This window comes from Rhododendron vialii, chromosome 10a, assembly GCF_030253575.1.
Source record: "Rhododendron vialii isolate Sample 1 chromosome 10a, ASM3025357v1".
NCBI classification, from domain to species: domain Eukaryota; kingdom Viridiplantae; phylum Streptophyta; class Magnoliopsida; order Ericales; family Ericaceae; genus Rhododendron; species Rhododendron vialii.
Genome location: NC_080566.1, coordinates 5,889,972 through 5,917,268, shown reverse-complemented (window position 1 = coordinate 5,917,268; position 27,297 = coordinate 5,889,972). Strand labels below are relative to the sequence as shown.

The window sequence follows — 27,297 nt, the reverse complement described above, 5'->3', positions numbered from 1 at the left end:
TAGCTAATATCTCCTCCATTTTACTTCCAAAACGAGGTTAAGGCTAGACCCACAGACTAAAAGGGGGATATCTTCTTTTCACAATACCCCATCCAAACAGGCCCTAAGGGTTCATGTCTACACCTGTACTCTGGTGGCGCATGGTTGGGCCTACCCACCCTATTCGTTCCATGATGTATGGGTCTATTGTAGCAATTCACTTCGATCAATTAGCCAAGTTTTTTTTGGATACGAAATCACGGGTGCTCGACCTAGTGATATTTTCATGGGGATACTATCATTGTAGGATCCCTATTTAAGATCACTGCATTCCTTTTCGCGTGGCTGTAGGAAGAACGACTGCCCATTGGTGGTAGGGCACGGTGGGTGCATGGAACCGGGGCTTTGCTGCCTCCATGGGCACAACAGCCCCTACCCTAAAACGACAATGTTTTGGTGGAAAAAAAAAAATTCTTATCTTCTCTTTGCAATCCTATGGAGCAGAAACGTGATTATGAGAGCCCTATATATAAAATTTAATTATGTCTCTTTAGAATAATATGATCAAAATAATATCTTTGTACCGGTTCAAACGGAGTGAAAATTGGAGCACTTAATTTTTTAACCATATTTTTTAATATATAATCGTCTCAAAAAAATTAAGTGCTCAAATTTTTACTCCGTTTGAACCAGTGCAACAATTTTGTTTTTCTTATCATATTATTTTAAAGGGTCATAATTAATTTTTGTTTATAAAGCTCTCATAATCACATTTATGCTTCATAGGGTCGTAAATAAAAAAAACATATACTTAATATGAGAGCGCTAGAGATAAAAATGAATTACGACCTTTTAGAATAATATGATCAGAATAACAAGATCTTTGTACCAATTCAAACGGAGTAAAAATTTGACCCCTTGAGACAGTTTATATATTAAAAAATATAGTTAAAAAATTAAGTGCTCCAATTTTTAATTCGTTTGAACGGGTGTTAAGATCTAATTATTCTGATCATATTATTCTAAAGAGACATAGTTAAATTTTGTCTCTAAAACTCTCATAATTACGTTTCTGCTCCCTAAGATTGCAAATAGACGACAATGAATTTTTTTTTCCACCAAAACGTTGCCGTTTTAGTGTTGGGCAAGGGCTGCTGTGCCCATGGAGGCAGTAGAGCCCCCGGGTCCGCGTGGTACTGCTCAGTTTGCAGCCAATCTTCTTAATTGCAGGCGGGCCAGGCTTAGAGAGTGTCCCAATAACTTTTTTTTTTTTGGACATCGAACGGATACAATAGGAGGTGAGTGTGTAGGTCCCACCTCTAATGTGATTGTGTGTAAGTATTTTTGTGCTCGTGTGATTAAGAATTTATTCAAGTGTATTGTTTACGGAAAAAAGTTAGTAGGAATGAGATTTAAACCGAAACCCCAAAACCGACACTATGAACTCAGCTTCCCTCCATCCAACTGCACAGCATCCATCAGTGGCGGAGGGAGAATAGGACGAGCGGGGCACGCGCCCCCACTTAATTTCTTTTTTTCTTATTTAAATTTAAGATTTTAAAATGTATATTTTGTATTTTCTCTAGTCAAATATCATTTGATTCTCAATTTCTTTACCACATATTTGAACATTGTCATTACACTAGCGAAATGAGATGTCTAATGTGAAAAATAGCCGCCACTTACTATTTGAAACTCTCTAATGCATAATGTCCAAAATTCAAAAATGCATAAACCATGGGTTATATGTTTTATACTTTAACAATTATTAACAATGGGAGCAATAATGCTAAATATTGTGTAGTGAATTGCTCTTAGACTTGATCCGTTGAGACAATTCAAGTAATTCGATCTTTTTTAAATTCTATGTAATTTACTATATTAAAAAATTATGTTAGGTTTTTCAATTCTTAGCACAAATGTTTTACCGTTGCTTAAAACGAAATTTTACAGTTGAAATGTGTTTAGAAGGTGCCCCCACTTACATAGTTTTCTGGCTACGCCATTGGCATCCATGTTTCCTTTTATACATACTTGTTATTTTTTCCTTTTGTCCTTCAACCGAATCCAGTTATTGCGGCCGATTCTTCCGACCACCATAACGACCCGACGCTTGTGCTTAAAAAAAGAGAAAATTGCTTCCATGTTTGCAACGGCTCACATAAAGACCTTCCAGTTTATATGGGGTTCTCCATAGTTGTTCACAATCTGCTCGACGAAAAGCTTCAATGAGATATGGTGTTTCAATAGCTTAAAGAGAAGAAGATATTCTTGGTAATTTTCTTTTTCCAATCCGTTCCATGCTGTGAATATTAGTGTTTTTTAAAAAATATTTTTGGTACTTTCATGCATTTATTTTTGTTATGATTAGTTCATCCAATGTGTTGACGTAGTCCCACTACATTAGGCAGTTTTCGAAATTGGAAAGAAAAGTGCCGAGAGAGTATAGTTTGGATTTTGACAACACTTTCAATCAACAAACCCTACCCTACGGATCTTGGAAACTAGGAATCACATAAACCACACAAGTACGAAGAACGATTGAAGAAAGATAGGACTCACAGATTTATTAGGTTCGAAAATGTGTCTGCTCCAGGGAGTCAAACCAGTTCTCTATATTGAACCAATGGAGTAGAAATGATTTTTTCTCTCAAAAACTACATCCGTTTCATCTATAGTCTGTCTTAACATCTTAACCCTAAAAACAAAATAACATTTGCATAATAGAGTTTACTATACGGGTGCCTGACCCGACCGTGCAGATGCAAAATACTGCGAACTTTCTGCAGCCAAGTATCTAGACGGTTGTGACCCCTGTCCGGACAAGGTTGCCCAAAACTGGCTTCACACCTCAACAAGTATTTGGCATTGGGAGCAATTGTTTCCATTGGATTAGTGTCAGCAATTCATCGTGACATAGTGGAGGCATTCTATTTTTTCTGCTCTGATGCCTCAGTGGCCTGAATGTAATGCAGTGTGTTTGTTCTTCTTCTTTTTTTGCCAATATTGTATACATCATCGGGGGTTAGTGAGATGTTAGTAGGTTAGTTCACAAGGGGTTTCAGAGGCTATCCATAACCTCGAATCCCAAACACCCACAACAAGGCTCGAACCCTGGCTTCCCACATGGGGAGGACCAGGAGATGCCACCTGGTCTTGAGCCCAATATACTTTGTGTTTGTTCAAACTTGGGAATTTAACATTGAAATAATGGACATAGGAATTAGCACATCTGAAGGCATCTTGGTTGGGTTTCTTCTATGAATAGAAAGATGAGATTTAATCAACGTTATGCTTTATTTTAGGGCTATGAAAGAGGCAATAAAGGGCACTTCTTGTTCATGGGTTGTGTTGTGCCAGATCTCTGAATAAGATTGGTTCGATGCTTGGTCGCCTCTCACAACCTAAGAAGCACATGTACGGGTATATCGATATGGCAAAACCTAGTACAGGTAGGTTGGGTACAACAATAACAATTATATCTTTATAATTTGAAGGATACACTTAATGATTACAATTCAATTAAAGGAAATAGCTCAAATGCGTGGTCCGCGTGGACAATTAAGAGTTCAACATCAAATAACAATTTAATACCAAACTTAAAATACTCCACTTGTCCCAAAATGGATGCCCAGTTGGACTCTTTTTGCTGTCCCAAATTCTTTGTCCATTTTGAAAAGTACAAGGCATAAAACCATTGGTTCTCCAAAAAAATGTAATGATATTTATGTCTCCTAAAATTTTTAGAATCCCTAATGATAAATCCATTTTAAGAACCTATCGACGAAAATCTTTTGTTCTACAATCATGCGAAGCGTAGAAAAAAGAAATCTTATCAACTTAGCTTCAAATTAGTTTCTATGGTTCCGTCTACTTCTTCGTCTTGAGGTTGTCTTCTCAAGAACTTCTTTCGGGTTAGTTAATGCAGTAAGAACCAAAGCAAACCAAAAGAGGGGACCTAGAGTACACCCTTGTAAATCCATACAAGCAAGAGAAGAACTTCCCATAAACAAAAACCAATACATACAATGAACTGAAGCTTGACTGGTTCAATTGTCTACGTAAGTAAATGGACATTTATTGGAGGATTTTGCAACCATGCTATAAGGACTTGCTGATTAAAGCCACTCCATTACAGAAATTTTTTATGTTAATATCAATCTTGTGCTATCGTGCTAGATTACCTGAAAGATAAGTCGAATCTTCTAAACTCGTCAAAATCATCCCACTGCTACGTCCTTTACCTGGGATGTCAACTATTACACTACCATCAGAGAACTGGTTGTGAGAACGAGGGATGGTCTCGTGGGGCTTGTTTAGCCAAGCCTCCTGCAGCTGCAGTGCACACCACAGGCTACCTACCACAGCATCCATCGATGGACGTTCAATCCCCTCTCCACGCAAGCAAGTTTCTGAAATCACGACATATTCCTTCAAACATTCAGGTGCTATTGTATCAACTAGGACCGGATCAATGATCCCATTAATGGTACCCATTTGAACATTAGTTTTGAACCAATGCACTAAATTTACCTCAGCCTCATCCCTTGTGATAACCATTGTCTTCCTACCACAGAGGACTTCCAGTAAGATCACCCCGAATGAGTACACATCGGTTTTTATAGTTAATTTTGAACTTGCAACGTACTCTGGATCCATGTATCCCACATTGCCGGCGACAAAGGTACTACAGGTAGCAGTCAATCCGTTGGTGGGTAGCACTACGGAAAACTCTAAACTTGAAAGTTTGGCAGCCCAATTCTCGTCCAACAGAATACTGGTTGGCTTTAGGTTGTGGTGAATGATTGTCTGTTTGGTACCCGTGTGTAGGTATTGAAGTCCTCGTGCCACACCTATGCAAATCTCAAGACGCTTTTCCCACGGAAGAGAACCACGATTGGGTTCATACAGATGATAGTGGAGAGATTTGTTGACCATGTACTCGTACACAAGAATCAATTCGTTTTTGTCATTGCAATATCCAACTAAAGGGACGATGTGATGGTGACGGAGCTGGGATTGCACCTGGATCTCAGCTGTAAACTGGTCCAGGTTCCTTTCTCTTGATTTCCCTTCTTTCCACCGTCTAATTGCCACCTCAGTAGTTCCCCTGTCAATAAGGCCTCTATAGACTCTGGTATAACCAACATCTCCAATCACCAGATTCTCATGGAAATTGTTTGTTGCGGCTTGAATTTGTGCCAGCTTGAAACGTCGGTATAGCCGAGCTGCAGTGACCTTAAACGGGTCCCTCTGCAACCGCCTGGGAAATTCATTCTCAGAACCATACCTTGAGATGTTATGGTTCTTCGACATCATCGCCAAAATTATGCCGTGTGCTGGTACGCATGCACAACCCATCATTACCTTGCTGACACTTTTCGTACCCTTCGGTATGTTGCCATATGATACCAATATGTGCTTGAGCCTGCCTTCCACTTCAGCCATCGTAGGCCTTCCTTGTGGATGTTTGTGCAAACATTTGTTAGCAACCTTCACAAATAGCTTCAGACACTTTGGTGGTATTTGCCCCCTTAAATAGGGATCGATGATCTGATCAAGCATTCCCTTCTTGATGCATTGTTGAGCCCATAAGGGTAAACTACGTTGCTCCTCATTGTTGTCATCTCTCATATCCACTGGCGGCCTTGCACATAACACTTCAAATAACACCACACCAAAGGCATACACATCCGACTTCTTGGTTAGTCTACGAGTCAAGAAGTACTCTGGATCCAAATAACCAAATGTGCCTTTAACATCCGTGCTAACGTGGGTTTGTGTGATGCCCATTTTGGACAACCCAAAATCTGCAATCTTAGCGACCCAGTTTTCGTCTAAGAGAATGTTTGTAGTCTTGACGTCCCTGTGTATGACACCCTGCTCCGTGTTATGAAGGTAGTCCAGTCCGCGAGCAGCATTGATGCAAATTTGAAGCCTTTCCTTCCAAGTGAGATGATGAGTATTAGAGTTACCTTTTCCACGGATTTTGTAGAGATGATCCGCGAGCGTCCCGTTGGCCATGTATTCGTAAACAAGTATCATCTCCTCGCAGTCATCGGAGTAGCCAATCAGAGTGACAAGATGAGGGTGCCGGAGCATGGAAAGTGTCTTGATCTCTGACCAAAACTCTTGTGCCCCTTGTTTGGATTCCGTATTCAGCCGCTTAATGGCAAGGACAGTAGCTCCATAGTTCATGAACCCTTTATACACCTTACCAAATCCGCCTTTCCCAATGAGCAAAGCATCATCGAAGTTGTGGGTTGCCCATTGTATCTCAGCAAGTGAATAGCGACGACAGAATTCCCCGCCGGATTGATTGCCTCCGTCGCCAGTTGACATGTTTATGAGTCTTGGGACCCTATAAGGAGAATGATGTGGTTGAGTTACCGGAAAGACTGCAGTGAATTGCAGTTGGGAAAAGACGATGAAGGAAGATGGAAAGTGAAGATGAACACGAAAAGGGGAGATGATAATTGAACTAGTGTTATGAAGTCAATATTGGCTAACCACATTAATTCTTATTGTAGTAATAGTAAAGAGGTTGGGAAACATAATTCAATGTGTAGGGTTTGATGTTTCTTGCTTTGCCTATATAAGGGATTTAGGCGTAGTTTGTATAGACACGAATTTGAAAGAAAAGAAAAGAAACAAACAGAATTACCGAACCATAATGAGAATAAGAGAGACAATCTCCAGGCGATTATGAAGCGCCTGAGTACAGGTTATGTCTTTGAAATGAAAGAAAATTTCGAATACGCTTTATATATGAATAAAGAAGCTATAAGGCAGGTCAAGTAAGTTAGAATATTCATTACAATATTTTCGAGACCTATCATATATAAATAAATAAAATATTTTATATAAATAAAGAAATTCGAAACTGATTCAATAGTTCTTGAAGAACTATTTCATATTGTGTTCAATATTTGTTTTGCAAGTTTCTTTTATATTTGTCTCAATTTATAACAAGAAGAAATTTATTTTTGGGCAAAGTCTATTTTGATTCCCTGTGGTTATCACTATATGCGGATATCCCTCTCATGGTTCAAAACCGACCACATAACCTACCTGTGGTTTTGAAAATGTGCGAATAGACCCCCTGTCATCATATTTTCCATCAATATTAACAGACACAATATTAAAAGACCGATGTACCCTCATCACGTCCCTTGATTCTTCTTCTTTTTTAAATCTAACCACACCATCCCATATACCAAAAATTGAATCTAAACCGTTGATATTGTAAATTTTGACGAGTATTATATCTATGCTAAAATTCAAGTCAATCAAAATAAAAAAAACTCATGGTCGGATCGATTTTGTTATGAAATTAAAATTTCAAATTTGAATTTACTAAAAATTAGATCACTGGGTTATTGATGCTTGATCGAGATGATTTTTTACAGAGATACTCTATTCTTTATTTAATACATTATGAACGACTCAGAAAACATTCTAGAGGCGTGTGAGATTCACCTCTGTTAATATGGATGGAAAACATGACAGCAGGAGGCCTATCTGCACATTTTCAAAATCATAGGTAGGTTATGTGGTTAGTTTTGAACCATGAGAAGGGTATTCGCGCATGGCGATAACCACAGCGGGTGAAAGTGGACTTTGCCCTTTATTTTTGGTAGTGCTTGAGAGACTGGGGGAACATAAGAAATGGACTGCAATTGGCTTTCTACTTAGGTCAATGGCTGTGGGCTGATAATTGAAATAGAAATTTATTTCCATGGGTGTTTTGTCATGAGTGGAAAATTGTAGTACTAAAAAATTGACTATGCCATTGCCAGGCACTTTGTGATATTCACCGACCAGAACCACACCACACGGGCAAGTTTCCCTGCACGTGGCTTATCCGGATTGATGGTTTTTTTTTTTTTAATCTTTGATCAGATATCCGGATTGATGGTTGACCTTTGGAAAATTGGTTGTTGCGGATCAACAACTCTAGTACGACACGTCAATACACACTCAATCACATGTGAGTGTGAGCGTATGTTTGGGTGTGTATTTACATGTGGTACTAGCAAAGTAATTTATGAATTTTAAACTATGAATCCTTCAATGTACGTATTTTAATCTTAATATGATATGAAAGCAATTTGGAAAGAAATAAACTTCTTCACGGCCGTTCCGCAAAGAAATGTTTACAGTGTCCAAAGAACGGCGGCGTTTTGGGTAGGGAAAATTGGAAAACAGGTTACACGTTCCCCAAGACACAGCTGCTTAAATATTAAAAAATATAATTAAAAAAATTAAATGCTTTAATTTTTAATCCGTTTGAATCGGTGCGAAAATCTTATTTTTCTAAAGAGTCATGATTAATTTTTGGCTCTAGAGCTTTTGTAATTAAGTATTTGTTTTTCATTTGGTTCTACAGTTATCTTAGGGCTCTCATATAAGAGTCTTAGATCCAAAATCTAATCATGACCATGTAATTAAGTATTTGCTTTTCATTTGGTTCTACACATATCGGATTGAGCTGATTTTTCAAGAGTTCACTTAAATTTTTTTTTAAATTATTGAACGGATGGAATTTTTCGTGCAAGACCCGTCGTGGACCCCGCGTGGCCATCGGTAAAGCCACCGCCGGTTGATAAGGGGAGGTTGGGGAGGGAATGTATTTGAACCTACATAAACTTTTCAGCATGATATTAAGTATCACTTTGAAAAATTAGAAACAACAATAAATGACAAAATCTCTGATGATTAAGTTTACCTGAAATTCCTTGGATTAACATTTCCATCTCACCAGAACTTTCTCGGTTTGCCTAAAAAAAAAACAAATAAAAGGAAGAAAAATCGAAGTTACTAAAATTGAGAGTTGGAAACAAACTAAAAGGAAACTTCATGTTTTCACGGAAGCAGGTTGTAACGCTCCAAAAATTCGGAGACATTAAAAATATTTTAATAAGATTTCTAAATACTCGTAGATTTCCATTTGAAGCATTAAAATCCCAAAAGTTCTGTCAATTCTAGTCAAATCCCAACGTATCAACCTTAAAGTATTTTTGCCAAATTCTCTTACTGTACAATGGAGTATTAAAATAATTTATTGAAATAACAGAGCAACTAAGAGTATAACCAGAGTTTGATAATATCTTCTTCGGTCAATGTCAAATCATTCTTTGTCTACGCCCTTCTGTTCCGTCTTCAATACCTGCTGTTCGAGTTATCAGGACAACATAGTGCCGTGAGCAATAACACTCAATAGCCAAAACCCACCCGAAACCCATAACTTATAAGCAGCAGGATATATAATAGAAATGCAATAAGAATGACATAAACAAAGAACAATCAATTATTTCATTACTATTCTTCAACTTATGTGAATTCTCGGATCTTATTCACAGGTCCGTTCCCACCCTTAACCTTTGGCATAAGACATTGGTGTGGTCCGACTCCCTTTTTCCAGATCCGGATGAAAGATACCTAAGTTATGTACTTAGGTATCCCATCTGCGATAATAAGTTCGGATAAAACTTCACCGGCAATGCACAAGCGCCGTCTAACCCGGGTTGTGATGCAAGCATAATGCCACACTTATGTCCCGTTCTGAGAGTTGATCACTACCATGCCATACCTAGGGTTTCAAAATTCAATAATTCACAAATCCACCACCAATCAATCTCTAATCAAAACATCACTGTGAGTTCCAAGCCTGGAATCTAAATCTCAGCCTCTCACTTTATTATCTTTTTCATTAATCCTATTTTCACGTCTAATAAGTTAAATCCGTACATCATAACCAACCCCGGGAACCTATTTGTCCATTCTACAAGTACAATAAAGTATCATGCAATCCTACATTTTAACTAAACATAATTATCATGCTAACAACATTTAATCATGTGATAAAAGAAATCATGCGATAAAATTAATTACCCGGTACACTACCATGCGATAAAGTCAATCAAGTAATTATTTTTATTTTCTCTTATCCTTTTAACAACTAAAATCTATGCTTACTCTTAATCTATTAGAGTGTTGATGGTATTAGATAAATACATTATTGCGATACATCTAGGATCGAACCGGAAACTAATTAACGTTGGGGCTTATAATATTAGATTCTAATACACCAGGGTTAGATTTATAAGCTAAAAAAATTTGAGGGACCAAACTTTAATTTTTCTAAAACTAATTTAAACATTTCGATTTTCCAGTGTCTGTTTTCAACTGAAAACAGTGGGTTCCCGCCGGACTTCGACTGGCGATGTCGGATTCGATTAATATCATACCGTAGCACTAAAATCATAATAGAAACACGACATATACTTAGGGAGGTGAGTTCCGAACTACCTCTCGTCCGGCAAAACGGGGTTCGGAGAGATTTCGGTGGCAGGTCGGAGCAGCGGCGGAGCTCGGTAGGCGGTGATGGTAATCTCGGCAGTGGGTGATCTCGGTGGCGGTGGCTGCTCCGGTGGTGAGAGGATGAGCGGCGGCTGGAGGTGGTCCGGTTGTAGGTGATGATGGTGAGATTTCGGTGGTGGTGGAGGTCTACGGTGGAGGTGGTGCTGACCCGGTTGGTGAGGATGGTGATACGGTTGTGGTGGAGGAGTGAGAGGTGTTCGGTGGTGGTGGGAAGAGGAGAAGGAAATGGAGTTGGTGATGGAGGTACTGAGGTACGCTTCGGGGAAAAGGAAATGGTGCTCTCTCTCTCTCTCTCTCTCTCTCTCTCTCTCTGTGCCGAGTATGGTGTAGCTGGAAAAACCCAAAAGAAGAAATGGGAGGAGGGAATACTTAAATGGGGTTTGGATTACATGGGGATTCTAACCTATGGTTAATCATGTGTTATCTAAATATTAGGAAATTAGGGAGGAAAAATGGGGATTTGGTTCCCCTCTCATCTCAGCCGGAAAATTAAAGAAATGGAGAAGGGTTGGGTTTGGCCTGGGGTAACACGCTTACACACTCGAAAAAATTACTCGCCGGACGCGCGCTAACACAAATGATTACGGAATAAAATTAGGCGTGACAACATAAATAATTTTTTGCATTAATTAAACTGACGAGCAAAAATAATATTTTTGTTTTGATAATAATTATTATTTATTAAAAATACAGAGTCTTCACACAGATCATTCTTTTCATATTCATAAACTAAAATACTACTATTTAACATCTTAGCTATTGCTATTATCGTGTAATCTATTTAACTTAGCGGAAATGCATCCTAATAAAGTACTCCCTCCGTCCCACTTTGTTTCGCCTGATTCTTTTTTGGAGTATTCCAAAAAATTGTTTATATTTCACAATCTATAATATTTTATATATTCAATATGAATCTTGTTTGATAGATCTCAATTTATTTTTTTAAACAAAATTTTTGAAATCATAAAAAAATATTATACATTGTGAGATATAGACAATTTTTTAAAACGCTTCAAAAAGTAAACAGACGCAATAAAGTGGGACGGAGGGAGTATATTCCTGAAGTACCTAAAATGTGAAGCTTTTAATTTGGTTAGAGTCAACGATGGCGATGTAGAGAGAGTGGTGTTTGTTTCTTCTGCAACAAAGAAGGAGGAGAAATCTCTGAGAAACTTCTTCTTTCTTTTTTCTTTTTTAATTTGGTTAGAGTTGTTTGTTTCTTCTGCAAAAAAAAGAAAGAAAGAGAAATCTCTGAGAAACTTCTTCGACTACGCGTTTCTCTTTGTGGCCCATTCCCTTGACCCATATATGTTCACGCGCGTAGCTATTTAATCATGGACACTGTCTTATTTACGGAGGTGCTATAAACAGTTTTTTTATAGTACCAATCAATCTCAATCATCTATTTGTACAATTAATAGCTGAGATTCGTTTTCAATTATGACCGGTCACAATTAACTCTTTTCCGGGCTAGTTTTATTAACATCTTAACGGTCCAAAACACTTTTGAACAGTCGCGATTGAGTGTTATAAACACTTGTTTACACCACTTCCGTAAAGAAGATTTTCTCTTAATCATGATGATATATATGGATGATGGCTACTCCTTGATGAGGAGTCGAATTTTGATGTGATCGTCACTGGAACCCCTCTCTCTCTCTCTCTCTCTTTGATGTGATCGTCACTGGAACCCCTCTCTCTCTCTCTCTCTCTCCATGGCGGGGTAGGTGATACCAGGAAAAATATGGGAGCTGCTCCCCTTCTCAAAACTCAATTTTTTTTGCACTTTACATAATTGATGACAATAATCCCAACAGTTCATATTATAGTTTTGTTAAGAAGTAGGAGTAGTATGTTAACAAATCATATTTGTAGAACGTGGAAAGACGCACTAACTAATTGTGTTCTGTTTTTACAAATGGAAAATGATAATGCCAAAACTGTTTTTGTTTGTGCCAAAACTGCCATAGTATGTTACAAGAAAGCGACCGATTATAATTATTAATAGTTTTGAATGTGTGTATATATATATATATATATATATATATATATATATATATATATATATGTAGATATCACTGTTTTGATATAATAGAGCAAAATACCAATAATAAATCACTATTTTTTTTTATGTCTTCGTTTTCTTCCTTTCTATTTGTTTTAACTCTCCTCCCTCAATAATATCTTATTTTTGTTTTTTCCTTCTTCCTTTCTATTTGTTTTAACTCTCATCCCTCTATATAAGGGGACTTAATAATCCTCTTAAGCAACAAGAGGTTAGATCTTTTATTTCTTCTCATAAATTGTCTGTCATGGGTGTTGTGGAGACTAAAGTTAGAGATTCTAATATTTCTTCTACTGCTAAGTCTTGTTTTCCTTCTCACTAGTTGAGTGTTCATAACTACTCTGTGGGTCCAGTTGCTCGGATTTTCCTTGGGTGGGACCCTACTGTTTTTGGCAGTTTTATCTTATTTTCTTCTGATCAACTTATTGTGTCTGAATTTCTTCCTCTGGATGGTTTTGCTTTTTTTGCTCTATCTGTGGTATATGGGCATGATAGAGCTGTAGATAGAAGACAGTTGTGGGATGATATGAGAACCAATGCTAACTCTGTTGGTACTAAGCCTTGGGTTCAAATGGGTGATTTCAATACTGTTAGAGCAGCTTCAGAGAGACTGGTAGGTTTCGACTCTAATGTAGCTGTTGAATTCAATCAGTGTTTAATTGATATTCTTCATGATGATTTACCAGCTAAGGGTTTTTGGTTCACTTGGACTAATAAAAGGGGTGGTTTGGGAGATAATAAAAGTAGGATTGATAGAGTAATCTCTAATAATCAGTGGTTGGTGGCTTTCCCTGCCTGTGAAGCTTCTTTTATTGCTCCTGGATTGTCAGATCATTGTCCCATGGTGTTAATTGTGCTACCCTGTTTACACAGAAAATGGTCTTTTAAAATTTTCAACTTTTGGCTTCAGAATCCAGTTTTTGAAGAGGTCCTGGTCCAATCTTGGACTGAGCATGTGACTGGTAGGCCTATGTTTGTGCTCTCTACAAAGCTAAAGAGATTAAAAGGTGCTCTCAAAAAGTTTAATTTTCAGTACTACTCTAACATCAGTAAAAGAGTATGTGAGGCAAAGGAGGAGTTAGATAAAGTACAAGACTTGTATTTTCAATCTCCTTTTGATTCTGCTTTATGTCACTCTGAGAAAGATATGCTGGGTAAATATGTGGAGTTAAGAATGGCTGAGGAATCTTTCTTGAAGTAGAAAGCTAGGATTAAATGGCTTGCTCTGGGTGATCAGAATTCTAGGTACTTTCATAGGAAAATGTGCTCCCATAGGGCACGGAACACAATCCTTAGTTTCACTAATTCTGTTGGTACATTGATTGATGATCCTGAGGCTGTTAAGTAGGAGATCTTGGGTTACTATATTGGTCTGTTGGGTACTCCATTCATGGGAAAAACTGATTCTGTTCCTGTTCTTACTCAAGCTATCCAAACAAAAGTTCCTCATCACCTTTGGGCTATGCTTGTTGCTCCTGTTACTGTGACTGAAATAAAGGCTACTCTTATGTCCATTAATGGGGATAAGGCTCTTGGGCTTGATGGTTTCAGCTCTTTGTTTTTCCAGAAAAGTTGGGATGTGGTGGGAAGTGATTTTGTTACTGTTGTTGCCTCTTTTTTTGAATCTGGTATGCTTTTTAAAGAATGGAATGCCACTGCTACTTCCTTGATTCCAAAGGTTAGTGCTCCTTCCTTTGTCAAAGACTATAGGCCTATATCCTGTTGCAATGTGAAGTATAAATGCATTACTAAAATCCTTGCAAATAGGATGCAATGTGTTTTGCCCTTTGTTATTGATCAAGCTTAATCTGCTTTTATCAAAGGACGATCAATTGTTGATAATGTCCTTCTGATGCAAGAGTTAGTTCGAGGTTATCATAGAGATCATGGTATTCCTAGATGTGCAATCAAAATTGATCTTATGAAAGCCTATGACTCGGTTGACTGGGATTTCCTTTTTGACACTATGATTTGTATGGAATTCCCTAGTTTGTTTGTGCACTAGATTAAGCAATGTGTTTCCTCAGCTAAATACTCAATGGTCATTAATGGGAATATGGAGGGTTATTTTCCTAGTTATAGAGGCTCAAGGCAAGGTGACCCTATCTCAGCCTACCTTTTCTTAATTGTATGAAAGCTTTTGCTGCTATTCTCAAATACAGAGTCCACAATGGTGGTTTCTCTTACCATCCTAAGTGTAGTGCTTTGAATATTTGCCATCTTGCTTTTGCTGATGATCTTTTCATCCTGAGTAGTGTGGATCAAGTTTCTTTTGAGCTAATTACTGGTGTTTCTGACTGATTTTCACTCCTTCTCTGGTCTTCAACCTAATATTCATAAAAGTGTTATTTTCTATGGGGGTGTTGATGTGCATCTTAAGGCTCAAATGAGGGCTTTCCTTCCTTTTCCTGAAGGCCATTTTCCAATAAAATATCTGGGTGTTCCTTTGATCTCTTTTAAGCTTAAAACTGATGATTGTGCTATTTTGAAGGAGAAAATTCTTCACAGACTTTTGAGCTGGGATTCTAAGACATTATCTTATGGTGGGAGGGCCTTGCTCATTCAGCCTGTATTGTTCAGCATTCAAGTGTACAAGAGCTTTATTTTTATCATTCCTAGTAAAGTGATTAAGGAGATTGAATGTACTCTAATGGCTTTTCTTTGGTCTGGTACTGAGCTTAAGCATTTCGGGGCTAAAGTTAAGTGGGATCAGATTTGTTGCCCTAAGGAGGAAGGGGGTTTGGGGTTTAGAAGAATAAAGGAGGGGAATAGGGCTTCTACGCTAAGGCATTTATGGGCTTTGTATAAGAAGGATGGCACTTTTTGGGTTAAGTGGATACACACATATTTCATTAAAGAGAATTGTCTTTAGACCATGGATATTCCTTGTGATTCTTCTTGGACTATGAGGAAAATCCTTGGCTTAAGGAAACTGTGCAAACCCCTTATCAGATGTCTTGTTGGTAATGGGGCAAATACGTTTCTTTGGCTGGATAATTGGCACAACTTGGGTCCTTTGTATGCTAAGTTTGGTGAGAGGGTTGTGACTAATTTGGGCAGAGCTTTATGGGCTAAAGTTGATACTATTATAGAACAAGGTGATTGGTGCTTGCCTAGATTGAGAAATCAGTCCATTCAAACTATTATGGCTCATACTTCCCTTAGTTTGAGACCAAATCCTAACACTGAAGATTCTATTTGTTGGTTACCTCATCCAAGTGGCATGTTTACTGTTAATTCAGCTTGTAATGCTATTAGGAAAAGGTATCCAACTCAGTCTTGGCACAAGATTGCCTGGGGTGGTAATACTGTCCCTTGATGGTCTTTTATTCTTTGGTTGGCTGTCCTTCAAAGACTTAGCACCAAAGATCGATTGAGAAGCTGGGGTATGCAGTTGGATGGCATCTGGCCTCTTTGTATGTCTGCTGATGAAACTCACCAACGCTTATTCTTTGAATGTTCTTTTTCCACTGTTGTGTGGCAGCATATGGCTACCAAAAATATGATTCTGGATATGCCTGGTAGCCTGGTGGAGGTTCTTAACTGGTAGTGGGCAGGTCAATGGTAAAAGTTTGAAATCTATTAGTCTTCAATGTTCCCTGGCAGCAATTGTCTATGGTTTATGGAAGGAGAGAAATTGTTGAATTTTCCAAGGGAAAGTGATGGGGCATGATCAGGTGATGAGAAGCATTGTAGCTGATGTTCGGGACTTCCTTAGCTCAAAGAGAAAAATGAAATAATCTCTAGAGAATCAATCTTTGTGAAGGAATTGGGGCTTATCTAGTAGGATTTTCTTACCTGTTTAGTTTTTTTTTTTTTGGTTCTTGTTTGTTAGTTTTGATCGCTAATTTGGAGTTGTTTTCTGCTGGTTGTTGTAAGCGACTATATCCCTAGACTTTATTGTTGTTTGAGCTTAATAAGATCTGCACTTGTCAAAAAAAAAAAAACTCTCTTCCCTCAATAATATCTTGTTTTTGTTTTCAAAACACCATAAAAAGAGAACAAAGTTCGTAAAAATTACAACGGTAAATGGGGACCCGATTATTTTCCGACTCCAGCACCTCCCCGATTTTTCCTACTCCGACTCTTCCCCGATAAAGAATGGGGCGAGGACGGGGGAGACGGTAAATACGACTCTGAGTCTCCGCCCCGCCCCATTACCATCGCTAGACTGACAATTTTTTTCCAATCACATTTGGTGTGGGTTCCATTATAACAGTATTTGTGTGAGTCTCATACCCCATGTTACTCTGTGTGTTTGTGGGTAGGTCCCCCTTCTCATGTGGTTGTGTATAAGTATTTGTGGGTTATTGAGTTTCAAAATTTGTGTTCGATTTAGAATTTTTGTTCATTAAGTTATGAGTTATCGTAGATCGAGGTTTGAACCCTCGCCAAATAAAATGTTATCTGGACAAGTTCGCCGAACACAAATGTATCGGTAACATCGTATGTAGATTTTTTTTTGTAACGCTTTATACATGAGGGGCTGTCCATAAACCTGAACTCTAAACTCGTCTCTCGATGGGCTCGATCCCAAGCATGCGCTGGGCGGAGGCGAGGGACATGAGACAACCAACTTTACCTAGCTTGGTTACTGTTTCCCACTTTTCCGCCGAATAGGCGTGAGCGGAAAATCCAATGGCGTGTGCAGTGTGAGCGCAGGCTTGCCAGGACTTGTCGGCATCCAACGTACAGAAGGCGTGAGCGCCTCGATCTGACTTCGTATGTAGTGCGACTGCGTGTGACCCAAAGGATGATGCCACAATGAGGTTCGTGGTTTGTCACAACGATAGTGGACTTAAAATTTCCCAACCGTGTGAAAAAAAGAAATAACAACGTAGAATAACTTTATTATGTCGTAATAATAAAGTTGGGGATACAAGAAAGACGGAATAACTTTACTATATCGTAATAATAAAGTTGAGGGTACAAGAGAGATAGAAAAGAGAGAGAGATGAGATAATTGCTTCGCTAGGAAGACTTTGATTTTTTAGCGCTGGGCTTGATTGGTGTGTGAACCCGTTTTCCTTCTTGAGTTCTTTTATTTATAGGCCACGGCTTTGCATTCAAGAGGAATTCTGGTGATGCCAAGTGTCCCCTGTAACTTCTTCATCCACGCACATCATGGGCTAATGGGAGGTTATTAGAATTACCCACATGTTTTTCCTTAATCGTGGGCAACTTGGAGGAAATAATAGGCGGATAAAAAAAAAAAATTGGAGGAAATAATAGAAAACAGTGGGCTTTCCCTCCACTTCCTATTTCCTGGCACTTGGTAGATCATGGGCAGTTGAGAAAACTTCCAAAGCAACATCAAGATGCCAAGTGTCCACATTATCCATTTCCTATACTCAACTGCTTCCCACGAATTAATCTGTGCGTGCTCCATTTTCATAGGAATCTGACTTCCATGTGTTTTTGGCCAGAAAGTCTACACACATACAATCTGTGCACAGATTGTGCACAAATTTCGTTGTGGGATCTACCACGGGTTCCACACAAATCATCCGAGCCGTTCATTAAATGTAAAACATTTTTTCAAGGGTCCCCGTAAAAAATAATCTCTATCCGATACCGGTGCTCAATCCAACCATATAACTTTTCATTATCCGGAAATCTGAATGGAAAGTTAGATGGTTGGATAAAGCACTTATAGTTATTGGATTGAGCTTATTTTTTACGGGGACTATTGAAAAAATGTTTTACATTTAATGAACGGCTCGGATGATTTGTGTGGAATCTGTGGTGGACCCCATAATGAAATCTGTGCACAATCTGTGCACAATCTGTGCACAATCTGTGCACAATCTGTGCACAGATTGATGTGTGGGTAGCACAGTTCGTTTTTTGCTTGATAATAATCCAAGTAGGAAAATTATTCGGTGCATCTCGCTTCATTTGGACAAAAGTTAATTTGGCCTTGCTCTAAATCACAAAATTAATGTGGCCCATTAATCTTTTAGCCCGAGCAACTCATAAAAAATAGCCCAATTTAATTAAATGTTAATTAAATGGCCCTCCGTCGACGATTTGGTGCAAAAAACGAGTTTAAACAGTTACTCAACGTCCTATGTAGATTAAACGTGGATCTTATGCCACAATTAGAAGTGTAGAACATATTTATGTGTGCCTTAAAAAGCCGTTAAGCGACACATAACTGAAACCCAAAACCGACACTTTGAAAGCCTTCTCTCCCTCCAACTCCACCAGTTATTGCGGCCGATTTCTTCACGACCACCATAGCGACCCGAGGCTTGTGAGAATAACGAGAAAATTGCTTCCATGTTTGCAACGGCTCACATAAAAGACCTTCCAGTTTATACGGTGTTCTTCTCCATTGTTGTTCACAACCTGCTCGACGAAAAGCTTCAATGAGATGTGGTGTTTCAATAGCTTAAAGAGAAGAAGATATTTTTGGTAATTTTCTTTTTCCAATCCGTTCCATGCTGTGAATGTTAGTGTTTTTTAATCTGTTTTGGTACTTTCATGCATTTATTTTTGTTATGATTAGTTCATCCAATGTGTCGACTTAGTCCCACTAGGCCACTACATTAGGCTGTTTTCGAAATTGGAAAGAAAAGTGTTGACAGAGTATAGTTTGGATTTCGACAACGCGTTCAATGAACAAACCCTAAGGATCTTGGAAACTAGGAATCACAAAAACCACACAAGTACGAAGAACGATTGAAGAAAGATAGGATACATAGATATACGAGGTTCGACAATGTGCCTGCTCCAGGGAGTCAGACCAGTTCACCATATTGTACCCAATGGAGTACAAATAACCTTCTCTCTCAACAACAAAAATGCCCGTTCCATCTAAAGTCTGTTTTGGCTTCTTAACCCTGAAAACAAAATAACATTTGCATAATAGAGTTTACTGCGTGGGTGCTTAGCCATGCGGACGCAAAGCACTGCGAACTTTCTGCAGCCAAGCATCTAGACGGTTGTGACCCCTGTCCGGACAAGGTGCCCAAAACTGGCTTCACACCTCAACAAGTATTTGGTGGATGTGTTTGGGAGCAATTGTTTCCATTGGATTAGTGTCTGGAGGTATCCATCGCGACATAGTGGAGGCATTCCATTTGTTCTGCTTTGACAGTGGCCTGAAGGTATCCATTGTGTTTGCCCTTCTTTTTTTTTTCCCAATATTGTATACATTAGCAGGGGTTAGCGGACTATTAGCAGGTTAGTTCACAAGGGGTTTCAAAGGCTATTTGTACCCCTGAATCCCAAACGCCAACGACATGGCTCGAACCTGGCCTCCCCACATGGGGAGGAGAGCCCAATATGCTTTGTGTTTGTTTAAACCTGGGAATTTAATATTGAAATAATGGAGATAGGAATTAGCACATCTGAATGCATATTGAGTGGGTTTCTTCTATGAATAGAAAGAGGAGATTTAATCAACATTATGCTTTATTGTATGGCTATGAAAGAAGCAATAAAGGACACTTCTTGTTCATGGGTTGTGTTTTAGGCTTGTAGCAGATCTCTGAATAAGATTGGTTCGATGCTTGCGCTTCATTGTCACCTCTCACAACCTGAGAAGCACGTGTACGATTATGTCAATACGGCGAAACCTGTACTCGATACGGCAAAACCTAGTACAGGTAGGTTAGGTACAACTATAACAATTATATCTTTATAGTTTGAAGGATACACGTAATGATTACACTTCAAATAAAGGAAATAGCTAAAAGGCGTGGTCCGCGTGGACGATTAAGAGTTCAACATCAAATAACAATTTAACACCAAACTTAAAATAATCCCTCTGTCTCAAAATGGAAGACCATTTGGACTCTTTTTGCTGTCCCAAATTCTTTGTCGATTTTGAAGAATACAAGGCACAAAACCATTGGTTTTCCACCTTTGCTCACTAACTAAGTTATTAATCGAAAGGACAAAATGAGTAATGATTCAGGGGTATTTTCTTAAAGTTAGGAGTATAACTTAAAAAAATATAATGATTATGTCTCCTAAAATTTTTAGAATCCCTAAAATGGTAATCCATTTTGGGATGCGAGGAGTACAAAAATAGAGTTTAATGCCATTAAAGTAAAGAACCTATGGACGGAAATCTTTTATTCTACAATCATGCGAAGCGTAGAAAAAAGAAATCTTTTTTTTTGGGTAAATTAGCTTGAAATTAAAAAAGGTTAACCGAATGTACAGCCTACAAGAGGTATACTCCAGGAGGAAAGAAAAAGAAAAAAAAGAAGAGTGAAAAAGTGCGATAACCATGCACAACCCGCATGGAGAGTAGGATAGAGTAAGGTATGCAACAATGTGCATTGTGTGTAAATGAAGCGAATAGAAAATGACAAGAAAACTAACAATATCCTGGCACATCCTGCTAGATTAGGAAATAAGATAAATAACCATTGTCGAATAAAGAGCCGTTGTTGAACCATCGTTGAATAATTGCAGCTACATAGCACCTCCTGCATCGAGGGGGGTTGAACAGCTACTACAGAGGAACTAGGCACCGAGAAGAGGCTCGATCCTGAGATGACGGCATCTGACTTCAAATTAGTTTCTATGGTTCAATGTACTTCTTAGTCTTGAGGTTGTCTTCTCAAGAACTTCTTTTGGGTTAGTTAATTCAGTAAGAACCAAAGCAAACCAATATAGGGGACCTATAGTACACCCTTGTAAATCCATAGAAGCAAGAGAATAACTTCCCATAAATAGAAACCAATACATACCAAGAACGCTTGAATGGTTCAATTGTCTATGTAAATAAATGGACATTTATTGGAGGATTTTGCAACTGTGCTATAAGAACTTGCTGATTAAAGCGACTCCATTACAGCAATTTTTTATGTTACTATCAATCTTGTGCTATCGTGCTAGGTTACCTGAAAAATACGCGGAATCTTCCAAACTCGGAAAACTCATCCCACTGCTACCTCCTTTACCAGGGATGTCAACAATTACGCTATCATTAGAGAACTGGTTCTGAGAACGAGGGATGGCCTCATGGGACTTGTTTAGCCAAGCCTCCTGCAGCTGCAGTGCACACCACAGGCTACCTACTACAGCATCCATCGATGGACGTTCAATACCCTCACCATACACGCAATTTTCTGCAATCATGACATATTCCTTTAAACATTCAGGTGCTATTGTATCAACTAGGACTGGATCAATGATCTGATCAACGGTACCCATTTGAACATTAGTTTTGAACCAATGGACTAAATTTACCTCAGCCTCATCCCTTGTGATAACCATTGTCTTCCTACCACATAGGACTTCCAGTAAGATGACCCCGAATGAGTACACATCGGATTTTACAGTTAATTTTGAACTTGCAAGGTACTCTGGATCCATGTACCCCACATTGCCAGCGACAAAGGTACTGCAGGTAGCAGTCAATCCGCTGGTGGGTAGCACAACGGAAAACTCTAAACTTGAAAGTTTGGCAGCCCAATTCTCGTCCAAGAGAATACTGGTTGGCTTTAGGTTGTGGTGAACGATTGTCTGTTTGGTACCTGTCTGTAGGTATTGCAGTCCTCGTGCTGCACCTATGCAGATCTCAAGACGTTTTTTCCATGGAAGAGGACTATGATTCGGCCCATAGAGATTATGGTAGAGAGATTTGTTGACCATGTACTCGTACACAAGAATCAATTCATGTTTGTCATTGCAATATCCAACTAAAGGGACGATGTGAAGGTGGCGAAGCTGGGATTGCACCTGGATCTCAGCTGTAAACTGGTCTAGGTTCCTTTCTCTTGATTTCCCTTCTTTCCACCGTTTAATCACCACCTCTGTATTTCCCCTGTCAATAAGGCCTCTATAGACTTTGGTATAACCAACATCTCCAATCACCAGATTCTCATGGAAATTGTTTGTTGCGGCTCGAATTTTTGCCAGCTTAAAATGTCGGCATAGCTGAGCAGCAGTGAGCTCAAATGGGTACCTCTGCAACTTCCTCATAAATCCATTCTCAGAGCCATACCTGGAGATGATATGGTTCTCCAACATCTTTTTCACCAAAACTATACCTTGAGATGGTACATGCGCAAAACCCATAATAACCTTGCTGACACTTTTGGTGCACTTTGGTATGTTGCCATATGATATCAATATGTGCTTGAGGCTGCCTTCCACTTCAGCCATCGTAGGCCTTCCTTGTGGATGTTTGTGCAAACATTTGCTAGCAACTTCCGCAAATAGCTTCAGACACTTTGGTGGTATTTGCCCCCTTAAATAGGGATCGATGATCTGATCAAGCATTCCCTTCTTCATGCACTGTTGAGCCCAAAAGGGTAAACTGCGTTCCCCCTCAGTGTTGTCATCTCTGATATCCACTGGCGGCCTTGCACATAATACTTCAAATAACACCACACCGAAGGCATACACATCCGACTTCTTGGTTAGTCTACGAGTCAAGAAGTACTCTGGATCCAAATAACCGAACGTGCCTTTAACATCTGTGCTAACGTGGGTTTGCGCGGTGCCCATTTTGGACAACCCGAAATCTGAAATCTTAGCGACCCAGTTTTCGTCTAAGAGAATGTTTGTAGTCTTGATGTCCCTGTGTATAACACCCTGCTCAGTGTTATGAAGGAAGTCCAGTCCGCGAGCAGCATTGATGCAAATTTGAAGCCTTTGCTTCCAAGTGAGATGATGAGTATTGGTGTTTCCTTGTCCACGGATTTTGTAGAGATGATCCGCGAGCGTCCCATTGGCCATGTATTCGTAAACAAGTATCATCTCCTCGCAATCATCGGAGTAGCCAATCAGAGTGACGAGATGAGGGTGCCGGAGCATGGAAAGCGTCTTGATCTCTGACCAAAATTCTTCTGCCCCTTGCTTGGACTCCGTATTCAACCGCTTAATGGCAACGACGGTAGCTCCATAGTTCATGAACCCTTTATACACCTTACCAAATCCGCCTTTCCCAATGAGCAAAGCATCATCGAAGTTGTGGGTTGCCCATCGTATCTCAGCAAGTGAATATCGATGGCAGAATTCCTGGCCGGATTGATTAACGCCTCCATCGCCAGTTGACATGTTTATGAGTCTTGGGACCCTATAAGGAGAATGATGTGGTTGAGTTACTGGATGGACTGCAGTGAATTGCAGTTGGGAAAAGATGATGAAGGAAGATGGAGTGAAGATGACATGAAAGGGGAGATGATAATTGAAATAGAAACTTAATTTTTGGTGGTGTTTGAGAGAGACTAGGGGAACATAACATATGGACTGCAATTGGCTTTCTAGTCTGGTCAATAGTCGTGGGCTGATCCATAGTCTATATACCTTTTATTTCCATGGGTGATTGGTCTTAAAAGTGGAAAATTGTACTAAAAATTTGACTATGGCATTCCAGGCACAACTTCTTTTTTTTTTTTTTATCAGCAGTCCAGGCACAACTTCAACAAAGAAGGTGCGCAGAAGGATCCAAAGAAGCCAAAAGCCAAAAACCTCAAAGTGTCAACGCAAACGAGTGAAGATCACTGTACAATAGCAACCCAAAAACAACATCGTTTTGAGTTCAATTGCGAGGTACTAATACTTGGCTGTTGATTTGGGGAATAATGATGTCCATCATGGAAAATTCCCTTTGAGGTGGTTTCATGAACCTTCGTTTGCAAATGATGTATGCATTAGGTTTGTGGAATTGTGGAAAAGTTAGATTTTAGTAGTTGGGTTGAATATATGTCAGAATATAAAAATAATACTTGTCTTAATTGGGAAGTTGTAAAAATTTGACTATGGCAAGCTTGCCAGGCACTTGTGATATCCCCCGGCGGGAACCACACGGACAAGTTTTTTTTTCCTTCCTGCATGTAGGAGGTAGCACCACAAACACTTTACGCAAACATATATACGAATTCTTTCAGATTCACTGTGGGTTCCACACATACTGGAGGCATGTAGTGTGTGCGGGACCTATGGTGAATGTGGGAGAGTTTATGGTTCTAGAATGATTACAGATCCCTGTAATCTGAATGAAAAATGGGAAGTTTGGATCAAACATCTACATTCGATTTTTCACGAGTCCACTAGTTTTTTTTTTAAATTATTGAACGGCTCGGATATTCCATACAGGACAGTAGTGGGCTCCGCGCGGCCGTCAGTGCAATGTCGGTGAAGCCACTGTCAGTGATCATAGCATTTTCGATATTGACAAGGGGGAAAATGTATGTGAACCTACAAACTTTTCAACATGATACTAAGTACTATCACCTTTGAAAAATAGAAACAACAATAAATAACTATTTTTTGAATTAAATGTGATGTATTGTGAGAAAATGATATGTCTTATAAAACGAGAAATAAATACTTAAAAAATAAGAACCTCAGCGAAACGGACCCTAAATCTCTGATGATTAAGGTTAGACGAACTTCCTTGGATTAACATTTCCATCTCAAAAAATAAAAATAAAACCCCCCATTTTTCCCTCTTTCAACAAAACAGGTGAGCCACAAAGCTTCACCAGAACTTTCTCCTTTTGCCTACAAAAAAGAAAAGGAAGAAAAATCAAAGTTACTAATTCAGAGTTGGAAGCATAAGAAAATGACTGTACATTTCCGCTAAACTAAACGAATTAAAGCTCATGTTTCCACAAATATTTAGACAAGTCATTCTTCTCACATACATCAACTAAATAGAAAAATTCAAAATACCCCCAAACTTTATTCTAAATTTCAATTAGACTCCCAAACTTTCAAAAAATCAATTTTACTCTCAACGTTATCTTCTGTTAATCAAAATGCCCCCTTCCGTCCAAATGACTAACGGATTTCGTTTAAGGCCTCGTTAAATAGCGTCCTGATCGAATTTTGATGATTTGAACTGCTCAATGGGTATTTAAACAATTTAGAAAAATGTTAGCACCACAAACACTTTGCACAAACACATTTATAAACTCTCTCATAATTACCGTGGGTCTGGCACATACTGGGGGTATGTTGTTTGTCTGGACCCATGGTGGATGTGGGAGAGTTTGTGGTTTTAGAATAATTACAGATCCATGCAATTTGAATGAAAAATGGAAAGATTGGATCGATCATCTACACATATCGGATTGAATTGATTTTTTACGGGTCTACTCGGTTTTTTTTTTAAAATTTATTGGACAGCTCGGATTTTCGTGCAGGACCCGTCGTGAGCCCCGTGCAGCCGTTGGTGCAAGGTCGGTGAGGCCGTCATCAGTTGCCATAGCATTTTCAATATTGATAAGGGGGGAAATATATTTGAACCTACATAAAATTTTCAACATTTTTTTTTATCAGCCATAAACTTTTCAACATGATATTAAGTATCACTTTGAAAAATTAGAAACAACAATAAATGACTAATCTCTAATGATTAAGTTTACCTAAAATTCCTTGGATTACCATTGGGAAAATTACCGGACAGTGGAGTGGACACAGTCATATTACCACTCTAATTGACTGAGTTCTTCTGAACTTAACTTATTTTTTTGTTTTGTTTGTCTATTCTGATTTTTTGTTAGATTTGCGTGATTTTTTTTGGATTACTAATCTGTCTCGATGAGAGGAGTCTAAAAAGTATATAAAATTATGACCAAAATCAAAAAAAAAGTTCATTAAAGATGAAAAAAGTATCAAACAACTATTTTTTGGAACTTAAATGTCGTCTTATTTGAATTTTTTCAACACAGGTCCATATTTTTATACTTTTTCGATTCATCTCGTCGAAACGAACGATTAACTCCTGAAATTACATCGAAAAGCTAAACAAAAAGTTACGAAAAATAAAATTACCGAAGTTCCAAACTTATAAGTTTAAAAGAATGCAGTCTAGTCTGAAGTATCATTCCATCTTAAAAAGAAAAGAGGCAAGGGTCCTGTCCAGTTGGAGTTCCAACCAATTTGGTCCAGTTTTGGATTGTTTGTGGGCATTGTCTGGGTCCACAACAATGATCGGAACTGTTAATTTTTTAGAACTTGTCAAGAACATTAATCACACCAAAAATCATGTTGATCATATATTATTAAATATGATATCAAAATGTATTTATCTTTTGATAATTGCATCAAAAGGGTTGCAATATAGTCTTACACACTCTTTTTTTTTTTTTTTTCCCAAAACTAAACATTTCGAAATCATATCAAACGATATTCGATCAATGTAATTTTTCGCGGGGTCAATGTTCTTCGATGATTTTTAAAAAATGAACAATTTCAATCATTATTGTAGGCCCACGAACGGTCCAAACTGGTTGGAAACCAACTGGTCTGGACCCTTGCCCTATGAAAAACCCCATTTTGCCACAAAGCTTCACCAGAACTTTCTCGTTTTGCCCACAAAAAGGAAAAGGAAGAAAAATCAAGGGAACTTATAATGTCACTCTCCAAATTTATAATGTCACTTCTAAAGGAAAGTGCGGTTATCAATTTGGGGACTGGCATTATCAATGCCCTTATAATTTTTTTTTATATAAGGAATGCCCTTATAAAGATACTAATTGAGAATTGGAAACATAAGAAAATGACGGTGCATTTTCGCTAAACTAAACAGACTAAACCCCATGTTTTCACATATTTTTAGACAAGTTATTCTTCTTGCATACATTAACTAAAATACTACTTCCTCCCTCATTTGTAAGTGTCCAGCTTCGTAACTCCAACTTATTAAAGAGACATCATTATTACACTTTTCACATCAATTTTTATCTCCATTTTCTCTACTTACCCTCTATAAAAATATATCATCATTACATTTTTACTCACTAACTTTTCAAAATGGAATCTACTTTTAGGGGTAAAATAAAAAATGTACAAACTTTTACCCACTAACTTTACAAAATAAATATTTATTACGGGACAACCCAAAATAAAATATTGAACTCTAAAAAAGGAACGGAGAAAATACTATTTAACGA

General features: G+C 38.4%; 2 protein-coding genes across 4 annotated transcripts; both read right to left on the bottom strand.

Annotated features, from left to right (window-relative positions):
- Positions 1–3,953: 3,953 nt before the first annotated feature.
- LOC131304483 (cysteine-rich receptor-like protein kinase 41) lies at positions 3,954–10,815 on the bottom strand. Of its 3 annotated transcripts, XM_058331728.1 has the most exons (4): positions 10,291–10,815; positions 9,074–9,148; positions 8,708–8,759; positions 3,954–6,340 (listed from the first exon to the last, which is right to left on the bottom strand). In XM_058331728.1, exon 4 carries the CDS (start codon positions 6,319–6,321, stop codon positions 4,147–4,149), a length of 2,175 nt encoding a protein of 724 aa, XP_058187711.1. In that variant the 5' UTR covers positions 6,322–6,340; positions 8,708–8,759; positions 9,074–9,148; positions 10,291–10,815; the 3' UTR covers positions 3,954–4,146. The 3 variants fall into 3 exon arrangements, with proteins under 3 accessions (XP_058187711.1, XP_058187712.1, XP_058187713.1); XM_058331729.1 differs by lacking the exon at positions 9,074–9,148; XM_058331730.1 differs by lacking the exons at positions 8,708–8,759; positions 9,074–9,148; positions 10,291–10,815 and adding an exon at positions 7,599–8,620 and having other exon boundaries at positions 3,954–6,460.
- A 10,157-nt stretch (positions 10,816–20,972) lies between these two features.
- On the bottom strand, positions 20,973–23,505 carry LOC131304482 (wall-associated receptor kinase-like 3). Its single transcript, XM_058331727.1, has one exon. The coding sequence runs from the start codon at positions 23,450–23,452 to the stop codon at positions 21,272–21,274; it is 2,181 nt and encodes a 726-aa protein (XP_058187710.1). The 5' UTR covers positions 23,453–23,505; the 3' UTR covers positions 20,973–21,271.
- Between the last annotated feature and the right edge of the window lie 3,792 nt (positions 23,506–27,297).